This window comes from Ruditapes philippinarum, unplaced genomic scaffold, assembly GCF_026571515.1.
Source record: "Ruditapes philippinarum isolate M1 unplaced genomic scaffold, ASM2657151v2 ctg2274_1_1_1_1, whole genome shotgun sequence".
Taxonomy (NCBI): Eukaryota; Metazoa; Mollusca; class Bivalvia; order Venerida; family Veneridae; genus Ruditapes; species Ruditapes philippinarum.
This window is the reverse complement of record NW_026856570.1, coordinates 80,205-101,974: the sequence shown is the minus strand read 5'-3', so window position 1 is coordinate 101,974 and position 21,770 is coordinate 80,205. Positions and strand designations below refer to the sequence as shown.

The following is a 21,770-nucleotide window of genomic DNA, read 5'->3' as shown; positions in this document are numbered from 1 at the left end:
ATTATACATAGAACTTTTAATAACTATGTCTTACAAGGCAGGTAACACTTGCGCTATTAAGCAAACATATACACACCATCAGCAGGTGTTTTCACACATTTCACCAGTTTAATTGAAAAAGCGACCACCTAAAATGACACTCTCAGCACGAAATTTACTAGGTGTGTACAGCGGCTTTCTTTACCAAGCACGAAACAAATTTGCCTTATCTTTTAGGCATTGTTACTTTAAAAATGTATAAAAATCGTGTTATAAGATGACACATGTCAGATATTTATTTGAAAAAGTAACGAAATGTGCTGACTTGTATAACAATCAAAGTGTCAGTGAATTGTTAGTTTCTATGATATTGGATAGAAAATAAAAATGTAGAAATGTTTGTCTGGCATTCAAAAATAAGTTTTTGTTTTATACAAAGCAGTTGTTTGGTAAATTATGATAATCATTTTTGTTCACATAAACCACGGTGCAGTGAGTGTACAAGTGTATTCCAACACGCTCTATTTATTCCCCTATAAAAATGTAAGGACTGCCGAGTGTATTATAACACAATTCATGCACGGCATAAAAAGTTAGTAATGGATCTACACGAATATGATATTCTATATATCACATAAATAAAAAATGCTTGCAGTGGAAAAAAACGCTTCTTGTTCACAGTGTAACGCTAATATTTAGCGCGTCTTTACGCTATTTCAGCACATACCCCACACAAGAACTTTGTACAGTTAAAAAGAGCCGTTTTTTAGCTCGACTATACGAAGTACATGGAGAGCTGTCCTACTTGCCTCGGCGTCGGCGTCCGCGTCCAGATTTTAGATTAAAGTTTTGGTGCAGTAAAATATTTTTCACTATAACTTTGTCATTTCTTAAGGTATCAACTTCAAACTTCAAATATATGTTCCTTACCATCAACCACATCTTATGTGACAAGGTTCATAACTCTAGCACCAATATTTTCAGATTTATCTCCCCTTGAACTTAGAATTTTCCTTAAAAAATACTATTTTTACTGTTACTTCTTTATTTCTTAAGGGATCAACCTCATACTTCAAATATATGTACCTTATCATCATTCCCATCTTATGTGGCAAGGTTCATAACTCTAGCACCAATATTTTCAGATTTATCTCCCCTTGAACTTAGAATTTTCCTCAAAAAATACTCTTTTTTACTGTTTCTTCTTTATTTCTTAAGGGATCAACCTCATACTCCAAATATATTTATATTGTCATCATTCGCATCTTATGTGACAAGGTTCATAACTCTAGCACCAATATTTTCAGATTTATCTCCCTTTGAACTTAGAATTTTCCATAAAAAATATTATTCTTTACTGTTACTTATTTATTTCTAAAGGGATCAACTTCATACTTCAAATATATATACGTTATCATCATCCACATGTTATGTGACAAGGTTCATAACTCTAGCACCAATATTGCAAGAATTATCTCCCCATAAACTTAGATTTCTTTACTAGAAAAATGTTATTTTTTATTATAACTTTTTTTTAAAGGTATCTACCTCAAACTTCAAATACTTATTCCTTATCACGAATTTCATTTTATGTGACAATGTTCATAACTCTTGAAGCAATATTTACAGATTTATCTCTCTTTGAACTTAGGATTTTCTTTAAGAAATATAATAACTTCTTTACTTTTTAAGGTATCTACTTCAACTTCAAATATATATTTCTTATCATTACACAAATTTTGTGTGACAAGGTCCATAACTCTAGCATGACTATTTCTAGAATTATTCCCCTTGATCTAGGAATTAATGTTAACAAATATTATTTTTTTACTATAACTTAATACATAATTATACATAATTGATTTTTCTTTCATAGTTTTGTCCTCCTTACTGCGTCCAGTATTTTATTAGTCGAGCTTCGCTGTCTCCTGTGACAGCTCTTGTTCATTTATGCGCCTACGGTGTATCGCTTTTATAAGCCCGCTTTTATCAAATACCCGTGCCGCTTTTTCGACTCCGAAAAAACGTCTCAATAAAACCAAGAGTGCAATTTACATCATATGTTGATGTTCATATTGCTTCTGAAAGACCCGCCCCTTGAAGCCAGTTAACTGTTTTTGTTTACACATGCATGTATTTTATCTGTCAAAATACTGTTTAATCGTTGTAACTCGTCCATTATCCTAGCAACTAATAAATCGTGACAAATATGTACAATTTTTACAATTGTTATACGATTCTATGTATTCATTTCCTGCAAAAGAAACATTCTTATTAACAATGACATCCCGATTGTCCTTCGTGTACAAGTTTGTTACTTCAATCGTTTAAAAGATGTTGACAACAACTATACTAAACAGCAAACATACACCATTCATGCAAGGGGCGTGAGAGATGTTTAAATTTACATCTTTATTTTTACAGAGAAAAAATGTCAATCTGGAAAAGAGGTGATTCCTCAGAAGCAATGTTAACAACTTTCTATTTTTCATTTCTTCATGTCTTTGTTTCTGGTGACCGTAATATAATAGTGAATACATTTCTATTCTCAGGTTAATCAATGAGTAGCATTGTCTTGGCGACTAGAAAATAGTAATGTATCACCTTCACTAAAAACAATAGACTTTATTGGCAAAACATTCGTGAAAACAGATTTTTAGGTTCGCAAACCCTGGGTATATACACATCGACGAATTGCTTCTTGACCATCTACTTTTTATCATATCTTATAAATAGTTGTCGGAGAAAATATAAATAACTAAATATGCGTCTAATTTCACGTATTGCTCATGATTGTACGTATGATAAATTTAATTAATAGCAATTTATTAACGGGAACAAGCATAACAGAGCGGGCTGACATGGTCACCCATAAAACAAAATTGCATTATGCAACTACATGTATGTCACATTTGAAATTGTTTCAATACTTTGTATCTCAACGTTCTCTATAATAATAATAATAATAATAATAATAATAATAATAATAATAATAATAATAATAATAATAATAACAATAATAATATAATCTTTGAACTTATTTTTGAAGATACTGTTATGGAATGCGCGACCACATAATAATAACCGGGTATTGGAAGATTGGCTTCGCACGCACTTTACGCTCAACGGACCCGAGTCAAATATTGCTAAGGTATCGTTGACCACTCATGTTATAACTGACAAGCTATTTTGGCATAAATGACATAATGACATAATGATATGTTAATGAATCATGCTTACGCCAATGTTTTACACTTATATTATGGAAACAAAAAACACATACATGTATAATTCAACTATAAACAAAAATCTTGACAAGTTAGACACCGACACGAATAATTACGACGGTTTTGGCCATTTTTTCATCATTTTTTTATCAGAAGTATAATGACACAGGCTGATTACATGATGTTCGTGAAGTTGGCAGCCTAACAGCCTAGCAGCCTAGCAGCCTAAAGAAAACTAGGAATAATACAAACATAATCAAAGCACAGAAAGTACTGAAGTATACATTGCTTGATAATATAATCCATTTTTGTCATCAAAGCCATGTTGATTTTAACCTACTGACCTCGAAAACAATAGGGGTCATCTTCTGACCAAAGTCAATGTCCCTAACAAGTGACTCACATGCACCAAGTCTTTTTTCTTTCAAAGTTATTTATGAGACAAGGAAGGTGTTATGTTCCATCTGTGTATTGCTAAGCAAGCTGATAGATAAGCAATAAAGAAATCATTTTTTGAAACACCCGTTAAATGGACTGCAGTATAGAATATTGAAACAGTCATATTGAGTTTCCAGTGATGCTATCTGATAAAATACATGATCTGGCTTGAACTCTATACAAAGTCAATTAATTGAATCATCCTACAAGACTTAATTACCAAATTATAGTACATCTATGTACATTACTTTCATGCATTAATAAATATATTCCGGTGTGTTGTATTAATTTCTTCACATTAATTTTCAAATGCATTACTTTATCGTTTATTAATAAAAATGAAATCTATAATCAAAACAATTCAAATGTACTGTAATATTTTCATTATTCAATAATTGTTACATATAGTCTTCATGAACAACCTTTTCAAGAAATCCATTTATATTGGATAGCAAGTTAACAAGGGGTTTTCCATAATCAATTTGTGTTACCAACTTCTTAACTTTAGATGAACCATTGAGCTAAAACTTTTTTTTCTATTTTTTGGCCACTGTGACCTACTTCTGATTTTTTTAAGGTTTTATCTTTACAGACCTAAATAACAACGTCAACTTCATTATAAACATAAAGATAACAAAATAGCATATCATAAATAACTCACATGACGTCACTAATTGTCCATAGAAAGCGACATTATTAGCCGAGAAAATGTTCTAAGACTAAGACTACTTCAAGTTTAATCCCGCAAATTTCGAAGCGTCAGAATGAAAAATAAAATAAAGTTCAATATTTAAAAAAATAGGATCGCGATATTGAAATAAAACGTGGAATGGTCTAAGTATGTGCTACCGATTCATTTCCGACGGTTTTCATGTTTGTATTATCCTTAGTTTTCTTTAGGCTACAAGGCTGCCAGGCTGCTACTAGGCTGCTAACTTCACAATTTCGAAGTGTCAAAAAAAAAAAGAAAAAAAAAAAAAAGAAAGAAAATATATCAATATTTAAAAAAAGACAGATCGCGATGCTGAAATGGACTAAATATGTGCTTCCGATTCATTTCCTTCATTTTCGACGGTTTTCATGTTTGTATTATCAATAGTTTTCTTTAGGCTGTTAGGCTGCCAGGCTGTTAGGCCGCTAGGCTTCCAGGCTGTTAGGCTGTTAGGCTGCTAACTTCACAAATTTCGAAGTGTCAAAAAAAAAAAAAAAACAAAGTTCATTACCTAAACAAAAATAAAGATCGCGATGATGAAATAAGATGTGGAATGGTCCAAGTTTGTGCTTCCGATTCATTTCCGACGGCTTTCATGTTTGTATTATCCTTAGTTTGTTTAGGCTGTTAGGGTGTTAGGCTGCCAGGCTGCTAGGCTGCTGGGCTGCTAACTTCACAAATTTCGAAGTGTCAAAAAAAGAATAAAAAAATCAAAGTTCATTATTAGGAAAAATAAAGATCGCGATACTGAAATAAGACATTGAATGGTCTAAGTATGTTCTACCAATTCATATCCGACGGTTTTCATGTTTGTATTATCCTTAGTTATCTTTAACATGCTAGGCTGCTAGGCTGCTTACCTCACAAATATCGAGGTGTCAAACAAAAAAAAAAGTTCAATATTTAAAAAAATAAAGATCGTGATACTAAAAAAAAAAGATGTGGAATGGTCTAAGTATGTGCTACAGATTCAATTCCGACGGTTTTCATGTTTGTATTATTCTTAGTTTTCTTTAGGCTGTTAGGCTGTTAGACTGCCAAGCTGCTGGGCTGCTAACTTCACAAATTTCGAAGTGTCAAAATAAAAAAAATAAAAAAGTTAATTATTTTAAAAAAATAAAGTACGCGATACTGAAATAAGACGTGGAATGGTCTAAGTATTTGCTACCGATTCATTTTCGACGGTATTCATGTTTGTACTATCCTGCTAGGCTGCTAACTTCAAAAATTTCGAAGCATCAGAATGAAAACATTATGTTAAGATAAAGTTCAACATCTTAAAAAATTAAAGATCACGATATTGAAAAAGGCGTTGAATTATCTAAAGGAGTGCTACTAATGTATTTCCGACGATTTCGGGTTTGTACTATTCTTGGCTGCTACGCTGCCAGGTTGCTAGGCTGCTAGGCTGCCAACTTCAGGCTGCGAGACTGCCAACTTTAGGCTGCTAGGCTGCCAACTTCACGAACATGATTATATGATAGATTTCGCTAAAAACGATTTTAAAACTTCAAAGAGAAATGCATATAATAATAAAAAGTAAGTTTTATGTGTTTGATATTTATGTCTGGTTGCTTTTAAGTCGCACCAACACAGTATATGTCATAAGGCGACTTTTAAGCTTTAACAGACCTCAGGTGCACCTTTGTGCATTATTTCAGACACGAACGGGCGCCTGAATGGATCCTCCGACGTTCCTTTAACTAGCAGGATAGCTTCACCAAAGTACCCACAACGATGATGTACATATGGTTTTAAGCTAACAATCGTAAGCACTTGCATGACCTCGGACTGATAATAAAGTATCTTATTTGTTTTCATTACAGTAATTTGTTACTTAACTGGTGTGTAATTTTAGACAACCTAAACCAAAGATCTGTACGGCATTGAATTAGTCAAGCTATTAGATAGACAATGTTCAAAACTGTCCTGGCAAGTTGACTATTTAATTCATGAAAATAATCAATGCTAAAATGTTTTAAAAATAAATGTCGATCTGTATCCTTAAACCTTTTTGAATACGGCGCCTTGTTCTCCACATGGCACTACAGTAGCTTTTTAAGTGTAGGAAAATCTTCGGTTTGATTTTTGTTGTGTGTTTATATGTCGTGACGGACATTTCTTAGTACCTTTTTTGCGGCTTCAGACATCTCTTTGATTCAAGTTATTTTCTTCATTTTGTTTCATACGGAATCCGACACTTGGCCACAACGAGTTATTAAAATTTTTAACTGACCAATATGGGATTAACGTAGTAACGTAAGTCAAATTTTTAACAAAAGGAAAAAGAAATTTCAGACTTTAAGTGTTTTCTTTAAACGCATGTACTTTATACATTATCGGTTGGAAGAAAAGAAAAGTCGGGAAAATAATATATAAGCACGGGCCTTTCGGCATAAAGGCAGGTACGCGTCTGATACGGAGGTGTACCTGTACGACAAATTCATATTGTATTTATCATATCGTGAATGTGAACAACGTGCACTTTAAGATGCATTTTCAATTTAAGTAGTGTCGAAAGAAATACAAATTTCTTGTGAGAATGTCTATAGCTCAAACAAATTGTGAGTTTGTCTGACTTCAATACAAAAATTAAATCCCTGGAGATAATTTGAATCATTATATAGCTCAGAAATATGTTACAATAAATACATATTACTTTGTCAAGAGAGACAATTCTATATTACCTTGTATCGCAGATGGCAAGTGTTACGTCCCCTTAGGGTTATCTGTAAATATTGTATTACAGTAAATTCTTTAAATGTTTAGCAAAAACTTGATTTATCTTCTTCTTTAAATGAAATAAACATAAATCAATACAGATATAGCACGATTTTTGTTGAAAGCATGATATTCAAATCATGATATTGATTTTTAAATATAATACATTACAAAACGTTTAAATTTTACATGATATACATACTGCGTAAAGCAATGAATAACCTTATATACGTTTACTACCTGATCTATTTATAGAACAACATTTTTCGAAAATTCGCGATATAGAATACTGGGTCGTTTGTTATCTAGTGTTTATAGACACCGACAATATGGCGACTAGTAAAGATTTCACAAATATTTCAAAGGATTCTGAGGAGATGTTTGACATATGTTGTTCATCTTGCAGTGACGACAACAAGACAATTCAGGCTAAAAAGTTTTGTGTTGAGTGTGGATTAAATTTTTGCGAAAACTGTGTAAAATTTCATAAGAAAATCCCTTTATTACAGTCGCATGAGATTGTAGATGTGACACAAGTTGGGAAAGGTGAGGTTAAACAAGTGACGAAAGAGCTGCCGACGGAACGATGTAATATACATCATGGAAAATTGATGGACATGTTCTGTAAAGATCACGATGAAGTCTGCTGTGGAGTTTGCATAGCTCTAAAACATAGGTAATACTATTCATTTCCTCTCTGTGTTATCTCAATGTCTTTATGGCAATATCTTTATCATATTCAAATAAGAATATTTTTGCTTATATCATCACTTTAATCAACACAATGAAGGTAGTTAACTATTATGATTACTTTAATCACGTCGCTATCTAATAAGGGCCTTGTAAGCTTACGTCTGATACAGAAACATGAAGCAATGATGTTTTATAAGCAGGTCGGTCATATGCAACACTCAGCCGTGCTTAAATAGATATGTTGTGGAACAGATTAAACATATCATTTAGACACCTATAACATTACAAACCAACGAAGGACATTCAGATTTATTTAATATAAACACATTAAATTGATTGGCTGTTTTGATATGTTAATTGCCAAACACCGTTACTTACTCATTCTTTGCACTAAAAACGTAAAATTCAACATTTGTCACAAAAGTTCATTTATTAATTATTTTCCTCATTATTTCGTTGGTTTTACATATTTTCAGGGCTTGTGTCAACATTGATTATGTACCTGACATAGCAAAAGCTGTCATTAATTGTAAAGAATACCAAATGTAAAAATTCGTTTGCCTTTAATCCCATTACAGAAAAAGAGCGAATCAGGACAGAAACTAACAAACTCGATGAAAAAAGAAAATTATCAACGGTCGAAAATATAAAGGAGACTTATTAAACAGGTAAAGAGAATGGCTGATACAACGAGACAAGAGATTCAAACAGAATTCGAAGCTGAAAAGACAGTCATCACCGCAGATATCGAATCACTAGACATATTAATACCTACCATAGAAATAAGTCTACAAAAACTTTCAATTACCAACGAGGCTCAATTATTTGTGAATATGAAAGCTAGTAAATTAACTGTCAATGATGGTAAGTCTGTTTTGAGTGATCTTTCTTCCTTTTGGAAAAACCTTGATTATACTTTTACGAAGCCAGAAAACGTCTAGAGAAGTCTTTTAAAACCCCTTGTAAAGAAGATGTGCAAAATTGAAGCCAAGCGTAGGGAAATTTAAAGTCAAAAAAACACTGATAGTCTAACTTCTATTACTGGAAAATTTGTCCATTAAATGGATGGGTTTGATTGTTAAAAAGATTTATAAATCAAAAATTAAAACAATTAAAAAGTAACTATGAGGAAAAGATACACTAGCGTAAATGGGAACCAATTGGATTTTGATGTTTAGTTAATAAGTTTGGGTTTAATTATGTAAAACTGGTCAGATACAATTTATTTTAGTTAAAGATAGTATGGTTTTGATTCCACTTTAATTTAAATAGATAAAAGCGCTATGGAATTTTTCTTTAAAAAAGGGAAAGAATTGTTTGCATGCTGTGGATCAAATATAAGTGTATATAACAAACGAGGTAGCCTCCTAAGAGTGTTGAACACTGGCCCTAATGGAGAACAGCTATTTGCCAATTTGAAACAGGTGATTGTTACAGACTCAAGCAATGAGATTGTTGTCACGGATCACAGCAAAGGACTAATATCTGTCGACTCACAAGGTAAAATAAATTGGTTTCTTCAAGACCAGGAGTTGTCAGGAGCCTGGGGTATTTGCGTTGCGTCAGGAGGTATACTATTTGTGAGTGGTTATAGTTCGCATAACATCATACAAGTTGACAAGAATGGAAATAAAAAAGGAGTGTTGCTTGGAACATCAGATGGATTGTGTAACCCCTACTCCATCGCATTTGACAGTCAAAGATCAAGACTGATTGTAGGAATGGATTCAAATGATATACATGTATACACACTGTCGGCTAAAACCTAAGCAATAAATATGAACAATCTTGCCAAGATTACAAGATGAACTTAACTGGTTATTACCACAAAAAAAAAATATCTCGAGAAGGACAAACATAACTTCACTTAGAAGCAACTGACAATACAATTCACATGTTGAAATAAAGCCTGTCAAAAGTAATGAATTGTATATTCTTCATAAAGAACTTTTTTTGAAGTGCGCATATTTAATTGGTGAATAATATCATTAACTAATTAATGGTTATGAAAGCAAGTTGGAACTTTTTTTTCCAAAAGACACCTAAAAGTCAATTTCAGTCAATTATGTTTTTTTTTTAAAAAGTGTGATGACAAAATATAAAGTATTTACTATTTATATACATGTATAATCGTTATCATCTATCAGAATGTTTAAACCTAAAATTGAATTTGCTAAAATTATAAAATAATATATATAGTTTTCAAAATAGACAACTGAAGTTTATATTGACTGTGTAAAATATTGTCATATTTTTCTAATAGATAGTCAGTATTTTGTGAAATGTTTCAGCAAATGTTTATGTATGCTTCGTAATTATGAAAATGGATTTAATTGTAATAAAATATGTAGTTAACTTTCTTTGTGATATTTAGTTACTATCCACCAACATAAAATATTAAATCAAAGGGTTGCAAGCTCTGTTGTATTTTCTGATCTTTGCAATTTAAATCGTGCTGTATATCTGTATGTATTTTCCGGTATAATTTTAATTTTATATACTATGACTCATCTTGCAGGGCACCGAGATGAAGCGGCTGCGTGTAAATTTTTTACTATTACAGTTTGAATTTTATACATACGAAATTTTGCAATGATAAAATCATTTAGTTCATTTTTTTATGACATCGACACTTTATCCTTGCATATCGTGGCTACTTCCTTAAAAAAGACACTTAAAAAAACCTCGACTGGGATTTGAACCTCAGACCTCTCACACCCTAAACGAGCGCGTTACCCCTGCACCACGGGGAGGTTATACCACGATGCCTGAATAAAATCAAATAATTATAAAGTTAGAATTTCCACTTAGGGTTTGTAATCCTAACTAATTTCGAGGTATTTTGTTCACGATAAACCTGTTGTTTAACACTGATGTAAATAATTTAGCGATTATCCTCTCGCCGAAACAGTCCGACATGTATATATTCCACTACTCGACAGTCAGATTTATTTGTGTAATACGCTCTGAAGTCTTCGGTTATCGACTTCGCTAAAAATAGCATTTTGTTATTATATTATCGGATGTAGAAATTGATTATCGATCGTCGACTACCCTAAATTCGTCCCTATCCTAGAGTCAACATAACATCCTTACTTTATTTTTTAAGAAAGTCTATAAATACCAAATGTTCATTTAGGGGGCGTTTAATTCCGATCACAATAATCCTGGGACCGTCTTATCAACGGTCGTACGTCCGTTTTTATCGTACAATTGTCGTACGTCGATCTTACGATTTTGGAGGTGTCTTATAAAACGTCGCAGATTTTCATAATCGTACGATTATCGTAAGATCGTGCATATTTTTCTACGATCGCTGAAAAGCAGTCGTAGATCAAACAAATGGCTGCCGTGCTTCCTGTAAATGCTACAAGGCCGTAGAAAAAGTAGGCCTTTCAGGCATCACTATTGGATTGCCCGAATGGTAATTAAGTTGTGGCCGAATATCAGCTTGGTTAATTTTCATTAAAGAAAAAAAAATCTGGTCAGGAGCATTAATCACAACACAATTACATTAGAATTGCAGACTCGGTTTGATTGAGGTTGTACATGAGGGATACTGTATAAGTGCAACATCACTCACGCCCCCTAGCACCGGCTTGAGCGGTACTCAATTCTCAACACTTAATAGTGCCGGCATCAATGATCCCGAAGGACAACACTGAAGTGAAGTACGGGGCAACTTTTTACAGCTGCCACACAGCACTTGACACCTGCTGTTGTGATAACTATGATTTTAAGATCTTGATTAACAACTTAATTGCATATTATATTTTAATTAACAAATTTTGAAACTGCTTCCTTAATAATGTTATTCATAAAATAAAAATGCTGCCTACAATATTTCCTATAATCCTCACCATAAGAAAAATAATATAAATAAAACTAAAATTCTTATGTAGAAAAAAAATGAAAATAAATATATGATATTTTTTGAGGGGAGTGGGGGCTGTCAGGGGAGGAAAATGATGGAAACGGTTCGAGTGAGAACTGTCAGACGGAGAAACTGGTTAGGGTGAGAATAGTCTGTCATTCATACAAGACATGCGTGTTTCTTTTTCTTTCTGAAAGAGAGCAGTTTGTTCTGAAAATGAAACAGTAAATTCATGTAAAATTGAAATTAGGAAGTGGTAAATGATGATTTATCTTTATATTGCTTTAATCTATCCCAATAAACACATTCAGATATAATGTAAGACTGTTATTAATTTTCTTTAGTACTTAACAACAAATAATGTAAAAAATCAAATATAACAATATGTACATGTACAAGTTGGCTTGTATCAATATTATGTAAATTCTTTTATCATACAGTAATAGATCGATTGGCTGGTATTTCATAGTAGGCAATATAAAAGCCAACAAGCAGTTGAATAAGCAAAGTGGAGTGCTTAACTTCTCAACGCATGCATAGTGGGTTCGAATAACTGTTTATCTTTAATAGTCTGTGATGCATGGCATGCCATTGACATAAACAAAAACAAAAAAAGAAGCTATAAAGATGACAACACTGGCCAACAAAAATTGGAGTGGGGCTAATGGGGGCTAAGCCCGTACTAAACGCAGTCCCAAAAATATTATATCAATGCAAGAGTTCATGTTGTAGCAATCCTTTTATTTAGATGAGAAATAGTTCCCATTCACAATAACAGCATCCTCACACTTATAAATGCACGCATCAGCCTCAAGTCAGCAGCCCAGTTACTTTTTGTGGTTGTAAGATGCGTTAGAATTACAACAGACCTCTTCGTTCAGATTGACATTTATTTCCATTTTGGTGAGTAGGTGATACTGCGCAGGCGTAAGAACCGTACGTCTTTGAAAATCGTAAGATTTAAGGTTGAACGTACGACCGCATTGATAAGACAGTCTTACGATCGATCGTACGACAATCGTAGATCAAAATCGCACGATGAGATTTCCAAAATCGTACGATCGTTGATAAGACGGGCCCCCGAAGCATTATGTAAATAGTCGAGCAATTTTCATTGATTAAAATGATATTCATCCGCGTAATTTGTGATTGTGCATTTATTGACAATTCTATAAGCCAACGCTTCTTTCAAACTTTGAATGCGTTGTTAATATGTTGGATACTTGTACAAAATAAAAAACAATACTTCTTTCTTTGACATCGCTAGTTTTAAGCTGTTTTGAGAACTACTTGTTGTTAGGTATGTTGTGAAGCGCTGTGTCAGAGATTGAATTTCAGCATTGTTTTTCCTAATCTGCGATCAGAAAATACAAAAATGACTCTTTGCCAGAGACATGAATTAGTTGTACAATCGGAAAGTAATCATTATTGATTATCGAATCGGGTGGATACTACCGATTGTAAAAATCGATTACTTAACATTTCACATGAAAAGCTATGATCACTTTAAAAACAAACTAAAATGTCATAGTTTTAATTATAATTATATCATATTATAGTCATATACAATTACACTACAGTACTTGAACGATATAATGTATTTAACACAAGAACAATATTGTTTGTTTATTATACTCTTTCTATAAACTTTGTTCACAAAACCTTGAACTTGAGATTGAAGTGTTTTTATTTTTAAAAAAAGTCTACATAATAACAAAATACTCTCTTAGAATTTGGAGAACTTGTTAAGTACCAAATTGGAGTGTGTTTATCATATGAAATCGCTTTTATTTAAATTTTTCGCGTTTTCAACTTTCAATATTTCGTTTCTCTTTAAATACCTTCAAATATATTCACTTCAAACCTAAAATACTTCTAAAGCACTTTTGTAATAGACTTTTTCTCTTTTAAATTTGCTTACATTTGAGGAAAATTGAGCATGTCGTCCACGCACAGGTGTTGTTCAAAAGAGTCTACCATAATGGAATATAATTGACGTGACCGGGTGGCACTTGTGTAAAAAAAATTAACACAAAAAAACAAGAACAACAACAACAACATAAACAAAACAAAAAAACAACAAACAAACTTAAGGTAGAACGCGACACTTTGCGAACTTTTGAGGAGCGTCTTAAAAATTGGCATGCAAAAAGTTTACCATATTTCTGATTAGGTTCCGTTGATTTTATTTCAATAGTTTCAGCCAATTTTTGTACACACGGCGTCAAAGTTGACCATCAAAGCCCGTTTTTGAACATGACGTCTTTGCGTATCCTTGGCAACTTTTACGGTTATTTCAACGCCATTGGTGGACAAAATATCTTAAATTCTACAGCATTCGACGGAAATTATTTTTTCCTTTAAGCTGATATAAAATTTATCGTTTTACGCCGAAAAATGTTTGGAAAATGGAAAGAAAATTGTCAATATTGTGTAAAATTTGACGTTCAGTTTAGCCGCAATTTTCGTCTTTAAAGCGGCTTATTAAAAAATTTCTGAAATAAATTTTTGATTTTTTCTTTGAACGTTACTTAAAATGTAAATTTGGTCAAAATAACTAAAAAAATTAGGGGGATCACCGACTCAATTTTTTCGGTACACGTGCTTTTATTTCCCCCACCCCTTGAGTAATTTTGTAACGAAAATCGACGTATGAAGATACGTTTGAGACTTCAAAGTGCGGCAATAATGTTCAGCTAATCAGGAGAATTGTTCTAGAGTTTTACTTATAAATATGAATATATATATATATATATATTTTTCTTTATTTCCTCCAGTTTTGAAGAGTACATACATATACAATACATTTCTTACAAAAAAGTACATAAATCATTACATGTACATAAATGTATGACTGACAAACATATAAATACATGTATAATTATATAAATGTAACAAATATTGAATAAACACAGAATTGATAAATAATATAAATAAGGTAAATAATTTTAAGCATAGAAACAATATATACATATGGGGAAGCAAACGAAAATTTTGAAATATTGTTTTCAGCAATGTATCCTCTTGCTAAAGATTCTTATTGGAGCGCGAAACAAAAGTATCTTTGGAGGATATTACAATATAGATGTGCCTGTAACAATGGTTAATGTAACAAATATTGAATAAACACACACAATTGATAAATGATATAAATAAGGTAAATAATTATTTAACATAGAAACAATATATATACATATGAGGAAGCAAACGAAAATTTTGAAATATTGTATTCAGCAATATATCCTCTTGCTAAAGATTCTTATCGAAACGAAACAAAAGTATCTTGGGAGGATATACAATATAGAGGTACCTATAACAATGGTTAATACATGTACTTATAACGCAATTAAACAAATACATATATATTTCACATTCACACAGCCAGTTCATCGAATATACAACATTTGATGGGAAAGCTTTGAAAACTTATACACTCTAGTCTCGTCGCTAAGATAAAAAGATGTAAAACCACGAAACATTTCAATGACCTGCAGGTCAGGGGAAAGTGCAATTAGGTTTTGAAAAGTTTCTATGCCCATAATTTTTTGATAATGTAACCCATAACTTTTGCCCTCTTTGACTCATTTGAGGGGGCAAAACAATAGAATATGTTTACATATATCATTTTTCATTAGGTTACAAAACTTTTGCATCTCATATCATATTTCCTAGAAAAATATCGGCACATTTAGAATAAACGTTGATGTACACTCTGCCTGTAGGTTTTTCTATAACTGCGACTGAAGTGCCAAAAGAATACATGGTTCAAAACAGGATGAACAAGGAGGAATTGTTTCAAACTTTGGATCGCATAGTACACGGTTTTTCCAATCAAACTCTATAGAGCTATTGATTGTCGATTTGACCATTCTTTTCCAGGTACTAAGATTTGGGAATACCCCTGTATTATAAAAGGTTATAAGGAAGCTTGTAAGGTTGTATTTACCTAGGATCATGTAAATATCTGGTAAGAATCCCTTGTTTTCCTTGGGAAAAGCATAAATGACGATAACCTATGTACAAACACTTCTTTATTCGAAATTTAGTGTCTAACTGGCAGAGCTGGCCAAATAATAACAGTTTTCGTTTATCTATCAAATTGGCCATTGGGTTGTATACTGATACAGCTCAGGGCTATATCCGTCCTTGTATTTACTGGTATTTGACTGAATGCGTTTTTATACATTGGTTATGTAGTTTAATAAGGGGCTGTAAACTGTGTCTCAGTAACTCCCGACCATAGGCTCGCTTCCATACAGAGCCTTAGGTAGCACAACTGACTCATAGATTTTTTTGCATGTAAGAGGATGGAGGCCATTTCTGTAAATACCACAATCCCGATACTAAAAAACGTTTTCCGAAGTTTATCACAGCTTATAGAGATATTCACATCTATATCCAGAGTGTTGTTTACATTGGACGCCTAAATGAAGGTAGCTATCCGTTTCGTTTATGGTTTTGTCTCCTAAAGTCCAGGTGCGAGGTCTTGATTTAACATCGTTGAACACTATTGTATTACATTTTTTTGGGCATTATATAGATATCTTTCATTTATGGAGTTCCTATAACATATGTCCATCAGAGTATCTAGACCGCGCTTTGTATTTGAAATAATAACCATGTCATCGGCGGAGTTGGGCATCCACATTTTAAAGTACCTGCCCTAATTTGAAGCAATGTTGACTACTGTCCACTTCTTCCATTAAGCTATTTATGAATATGAGATAGAGAAATGGACTGAGACATTGGCCTTGACGGGTTCCTTGCAAAATGGGGAACCAGTCTGACTGTGTAACCTTGTGATTTCACGCAGCTATAGCAGTTTTTCGAAAAAATGACAAAATCACTTTAAATAGTGAAATATCAATACCCATTTTAAACAATTTAACCAGAAGTAATGATACCCAAGTGCGGTCGAATGCCTGTTTAGCATCAAGAAAACAAGCATATACTGGGGAATGGTTTTAAGACCATAGTATACACATTCTCTTAGCATAAAAGATGTCATTATACAATTTACATGTTTTTTGAAAGCCACCTTGTGATGCATTTTAAATTGACATTCCATCCTTTTTCAAGAAGTTCTAATATAAACCTTTTCAAAAAAATTTTAATATCACCGAGCATAGAGAGATTGCTCGGTAGTTATTTGGATCTGATTTCTTTTTTTACTCCCGCCCTTGAAAAAGGGTGAAAATTATACCTTTTTTCATTTCTAACGGAGTATGTGAAAACCTAAGCATGCTATTGAACAATTTTGCGATTACGTCAATAAGAAGTGGTCCGTCCATGCATGACATTTTCATAATGAATTGAATCATTGCCACAAGCTTTGCGTTTTTTGCATGTTTGCAAAGCTTTCCTTATCATTTCAGAAGTAATGTTGAAAGTAGTTGTCATTTGAGCTTTCACAAAGCTTTTTAATATCGATAAGCTCATGTTTTCAACTTTTGACAAATAGCTTTTTATTAAAACTTGAGTTTTCATCAGGTGAGTATAGCTCACTAAAATAAAGTTCTCCACTCAGTTTTTATTTTTTGCGGATTTATCGCTGTATATCGTACCTCGTTAAAGCACTATTTCAAAATCCAGGGTTTAAGGGGTTTTTTATTTCGCCGGCGATTAATAAGACGCCCAAAACTCGTTTGTTATCGCACTCTTGCGGCCGTATCAATTTCCGCTTCCTGTTCCTTGCAAAAATGAAGTTGCAGCGTCACGATGTGCCGCATCTAAACTTATTTTGAGCGATTTGTATTCCCTTTAAAAAGATATATTGATTTTTCCGTTTCTAGGTTTTTTCCCGCGCGATCCAAGTTATTCGCTTTAAATTTCATATCTTTGTTGTTAATGATTGATAGCGTAAGTATTCCAGTATGGTTTTATGTATGACTTAAATTTAACCTTTGGTATAAACAAATCTGTTGCAAGATTTCACAATTGTAACAATACCAGGCGTAAAGATCATCTATAAATCATTTTTTTATTTTATAGGAAAACTTGTGCATAACGCAGAAACGTTCGCAATTTTCTAAAAAAATCTACATACTGGTTTAACCTGGTCTTTGTTTAACATTATGCCAGTTTATGATTTTACGGTCGCATGTTTGCAGATCCGAGAAGTTTGGCCTACCATCGTACTCAATGTTAAGTGTTGCAAATGATTGGACGGTGTGTGTTTTCGATACGTTAAGCGCGTTGTCGTCAACCAATTTGACAGTCTTTGACATATTTTTTACGTATTGAATCTGGTAAGACTACATAATCTATCAACGTTTCTCTGTTACTGTTATATGGAAATGTTGCTATACTTTGCTCCGCGGCAAGATTTTAAAGTATTTATTGGTTTGAAGGGTTATATTTCCTAAGTAAAGCGAGCAAAAGTGCACTTCGAGGGTTTTTTGGGATTGTGCTTTGGTTATTCGATCTGACTTGAGTTCTGTGTTATAATCCCCCCATTACTATTAATGTGCCTTTGTCTATATACATGCAAATTAAATATTTCTAAGTTCTTCGAGACAATTTTCCCTGTATACATGCATGGGGTGATTTCCGCATGGCATATAAAATCTGAAAAAGGAAAATGTATGTTTCCGGTTTATCAATAATTTGGATGCCAATAAAGTATTTTGAAACAATATCTAATGGTGTAATATATGAATTTCCATTTCCATTATGCCATAACATTGGCCAGACCAGTCCTTTCCCCCACCCTTCTTAAAGATGGCATAATCAAGGTCAGGGTCCGAAAACCAGAAGAAACTTATATAGTTGTTTATTGATACTGTCTAAAAAATTTGGGAGGTCCTTTTCTGTATAACCAGTGTTCTTGATATAAGCCAAAAATATCTATATTCTCTTTTATTAGTAAGTTCACCACAAATAACTTGCGCCTGAGATGATTCCAGTTGAATTCCAGGTCGCAATTTTCAAATTTATCTTTAAAGTTGTCAAGACAACATGTTAGTCTACCCAACATGCTCTAACACGGAGTATGTGTTGGTATTGATTTATAATTGGTATTTGTTTCCCTCCCAGTAGGCTTCATCATTGCAGTTTTGGGTTTGGTTCTAAAGCGTTGCTTTTTGACCCATTACCAAAGGTATTAATCTCTTATCGTTATAACGGGACTTATTATATGCATTTAGAGACATCCATGGTCTGCAAGTAATGGGCCCCGTGGCCAGAAGTATGATCATTAATTAGGAGATTACCTTTTACCGTTATCTTCAACGTTTTAATTCTTACTACAACTGTTTTATTACTTTCGGTTTCTAAAGATACATACTTTTGTAACATGTGGCCCCCTTAGCCTGAACATATTTTTTAAGTTTTTGTTTCGGTAATTGATTGTTTGAATCCACCAATATAAAACCTTTTTGTGCGCCGTCGCACATATTGGGAAAAATCATCATCCTCCTCCTCCTCGTATTCAACGGTAACGTGGAGGGGCGGATCACACTTAGGTGAAGGATGGGCATTGACTGTGGTAAGGGTAGTTCGGGTCTGTGATTAGTATGTTGCTTCGGGCTCGGCATTGACACCGGTTTACAGCTACCATGTTTGGTATCTTTTTCGAATTGATCAGGGTTAAATGGGCCAGACTTGTTTTTAAAGGCGGTACTCGTGCCTTTACATACATCTGCATACGAGACCTGGGCGCTTTGTCTGGCTATCAGATCTTGTGGTTACGATAGTTTGGTATTGTTTGGAATTGTTTCTGAGGTTCCACTTTATTAGCAGAAGGAGGGGTATTTTGTACATGCTTTTTAGCAGTGAACTGTGCTTGTCTTTCGAGGGATTGATCATTGCATACGGTTTCATTGACGGATGCAGAAGATGAATTACCACTAGGGGTCTGGGAGTCGTGCCCAGGTTGTGACGTGACGGTAATTTCTTCTGCATTCCGCAAATGGTCCGATATATTCACACCACAGGTTTCGACACATGATTTTAAGTGCGCAAATGCAAAAGATATCTGAATAAAGTGGTCTTGAGTATTTTTTATAGAAGCACTATTAGACTGAATATATGTCTTACATAATTCTAGGTCTTTCATCACTGTGGATTCTAGTTTACTAACATGTTTATTTATGTTATCAACACAAGTTTGAACACTGTCATGTTTTGTTTGTAAGATCCATTTTAGAATGAATAACTGACGTAGATAGTTTCTCCATAGCTTCCGCATGCGTAGATTCAAAACTGCACTGTTTCTGTTTCACAAGAAGAAAGATCTGCTTGTAGAGATGCAACCGTGTTCTTGAGTTGCTCCATCTCTGCTTTGCAAAACGCATTTATTAGTATCTTGTAAAGTGACAGATGATTTACGTCGATTAGGCTTTTTTGATGTTGTTATAATATTTTTCAATAACGAGTAGTCTTCTCCTTCGATTACGCAGAGTATAGCATGAATATCGTAGGCAAGCTTAATATCAGCAGAGTCCCCCTGCCTGGTACTTACACGACGTTTAAGCGTAGTATTTACATCGAAAGGGTACCCTTCCGATTCCTTTATAATGTTAAAAAGCATTTGACGGCTTTCTTCCAGTTTTGTGTCAGACTTGTTATATTCTAAGACCAACCTGTCGACAAACATGTCTGCTGGTAGGTCTCTTACCCACGACTGCAATTGATATAGCTCGTTCAGATCCGTTTCTGTCTTTTTATCAACCCGAGGAATGGCTTCAAATGATAACGACTCATTTAGCGTTGTGTTTAAGTCAATGTTAGGGACATATGTTTTGGAATTTATTCGGTGACATTGGCGACATAAGTACTTCTATAGTCATATTGAGCGAAGTTGTCAGATTTCATCGCTGTATTAACGGGAATTTTTACCGTTGTTTGATCGCTTAACATAACTGGTTTCAAGTTCCGTTAGATTTTGTCGGAGTGCCATATTTTATATACACCAGCGATCAATGATTACTGATCACAATTCAATCGTCTACAGTAAACACAATTCAACGTTTGCGCATTGGTCATTGCAAACAGTTTTCAAACAAAGAAGACAAAGAAAATTTGCTAACTTCCAAATTTCAACTAATTCAAGTTATATTTTCATGATATAGTACACGACTTATGAAGTTAATCTAATGTGTAAAGAAACCATACTGAATATAAAATCCAATCACATATAATTCCATATATAATTTACGTTTTAGTGCGAGAGAAAATTTTCCACCTCTCCATAACCGGAACCGTAAAGTCTAAATACAGGTACAATTCAATATAACGTGTTACAATTGTCTAACTATCATGGGCTTGGTCGAAGTGAAATTTTATTGAATTTATTATCGCCTTTCCATTTTGTGACGTTTATGTTTGCTGAAAAAAAATGTACGAAAACCATACAAATTTCCTTCTTGCTTTTAAGCATGATTAATAACTTCATATGGAATTGTAAACAGACGAATGTACAGAAAATGACGTCAGGCGTTCAACGGCAACGCGTACGCTGCGCAAACAAATACAGCCGAGAGTTATCATTGCGGTGTAACTTTTTGATATTGTTATACATTAAAATTAATAAACTTGAATCGAGAAATATGCCATAAGGAGCAAAAAGCAACTATATATTTTTATGTATATTTAGAAATTTACGGAAATTCAATCATAAATTAATACGTAGTCTACCAAAAATTCTGCAAAGCTATACATTTTGTATTACCCACACTATGAGTGATAAACTGTGAGTGATATGAATTTTATTCCACCTATTAAAAACCAGAATTTGAATTTCATTTGAAAGCAAAAACTATTGCAACAATTTGACAGAGTATATGCTAAATAACTGTGCGAAATATTGACAAATTCAAATATACGGTTCATAAATGAAATTTAGTCAATTATATAAGCGCGAAGCAACAGTCATGTTTGAAACGTTATAGATGTAGCACGTTCGATTCTACAAGTAAATAAACATCTTTAATACATTATTTTCGTTTGGCTTATCATTTTAGAATATCATAATGTTAAAAATAACGTTTAATTGAGGATTCACCATAAACGCTGTATTAATAACATCACTATCAAATCGGCCTTTGCATATATTCATTATTCACTGTATAGCTAACGTTATGGTAGAATTTATGGTAGAATTTATTTTGAACAGAAAAACTTAAAA

The 21,770-nt window shown here is 33.2% G+C and overlaps 1 protein-coding gene across 1 annotated transcript; it reads left to right on the top strand.

The window, feature by feature from the left end:
- Positions 1–7,357: 7,357 nt before the first annotated feature.
- LOC132747016 (transcription intermediary factor 1-beta-like) lies at positions 7,358–8,319 on the top strand. The gene is made up of 2 exons (XM_060736320.1): positions 7,358–7,753; positions 8,247–8,319. Exons 1-2 carry the CDS (start codon positions 7,407–7,409, stop codon positions 8,317–8,319), a joined length of 420 nt encoding a protein of 139 aa, XP_060592303.1. The 5' UTR covers positions 7,358–7,406.
- The last annotated feature ends 13,451 nt before the right edge of the window (positions 8,320–21,770 follow it).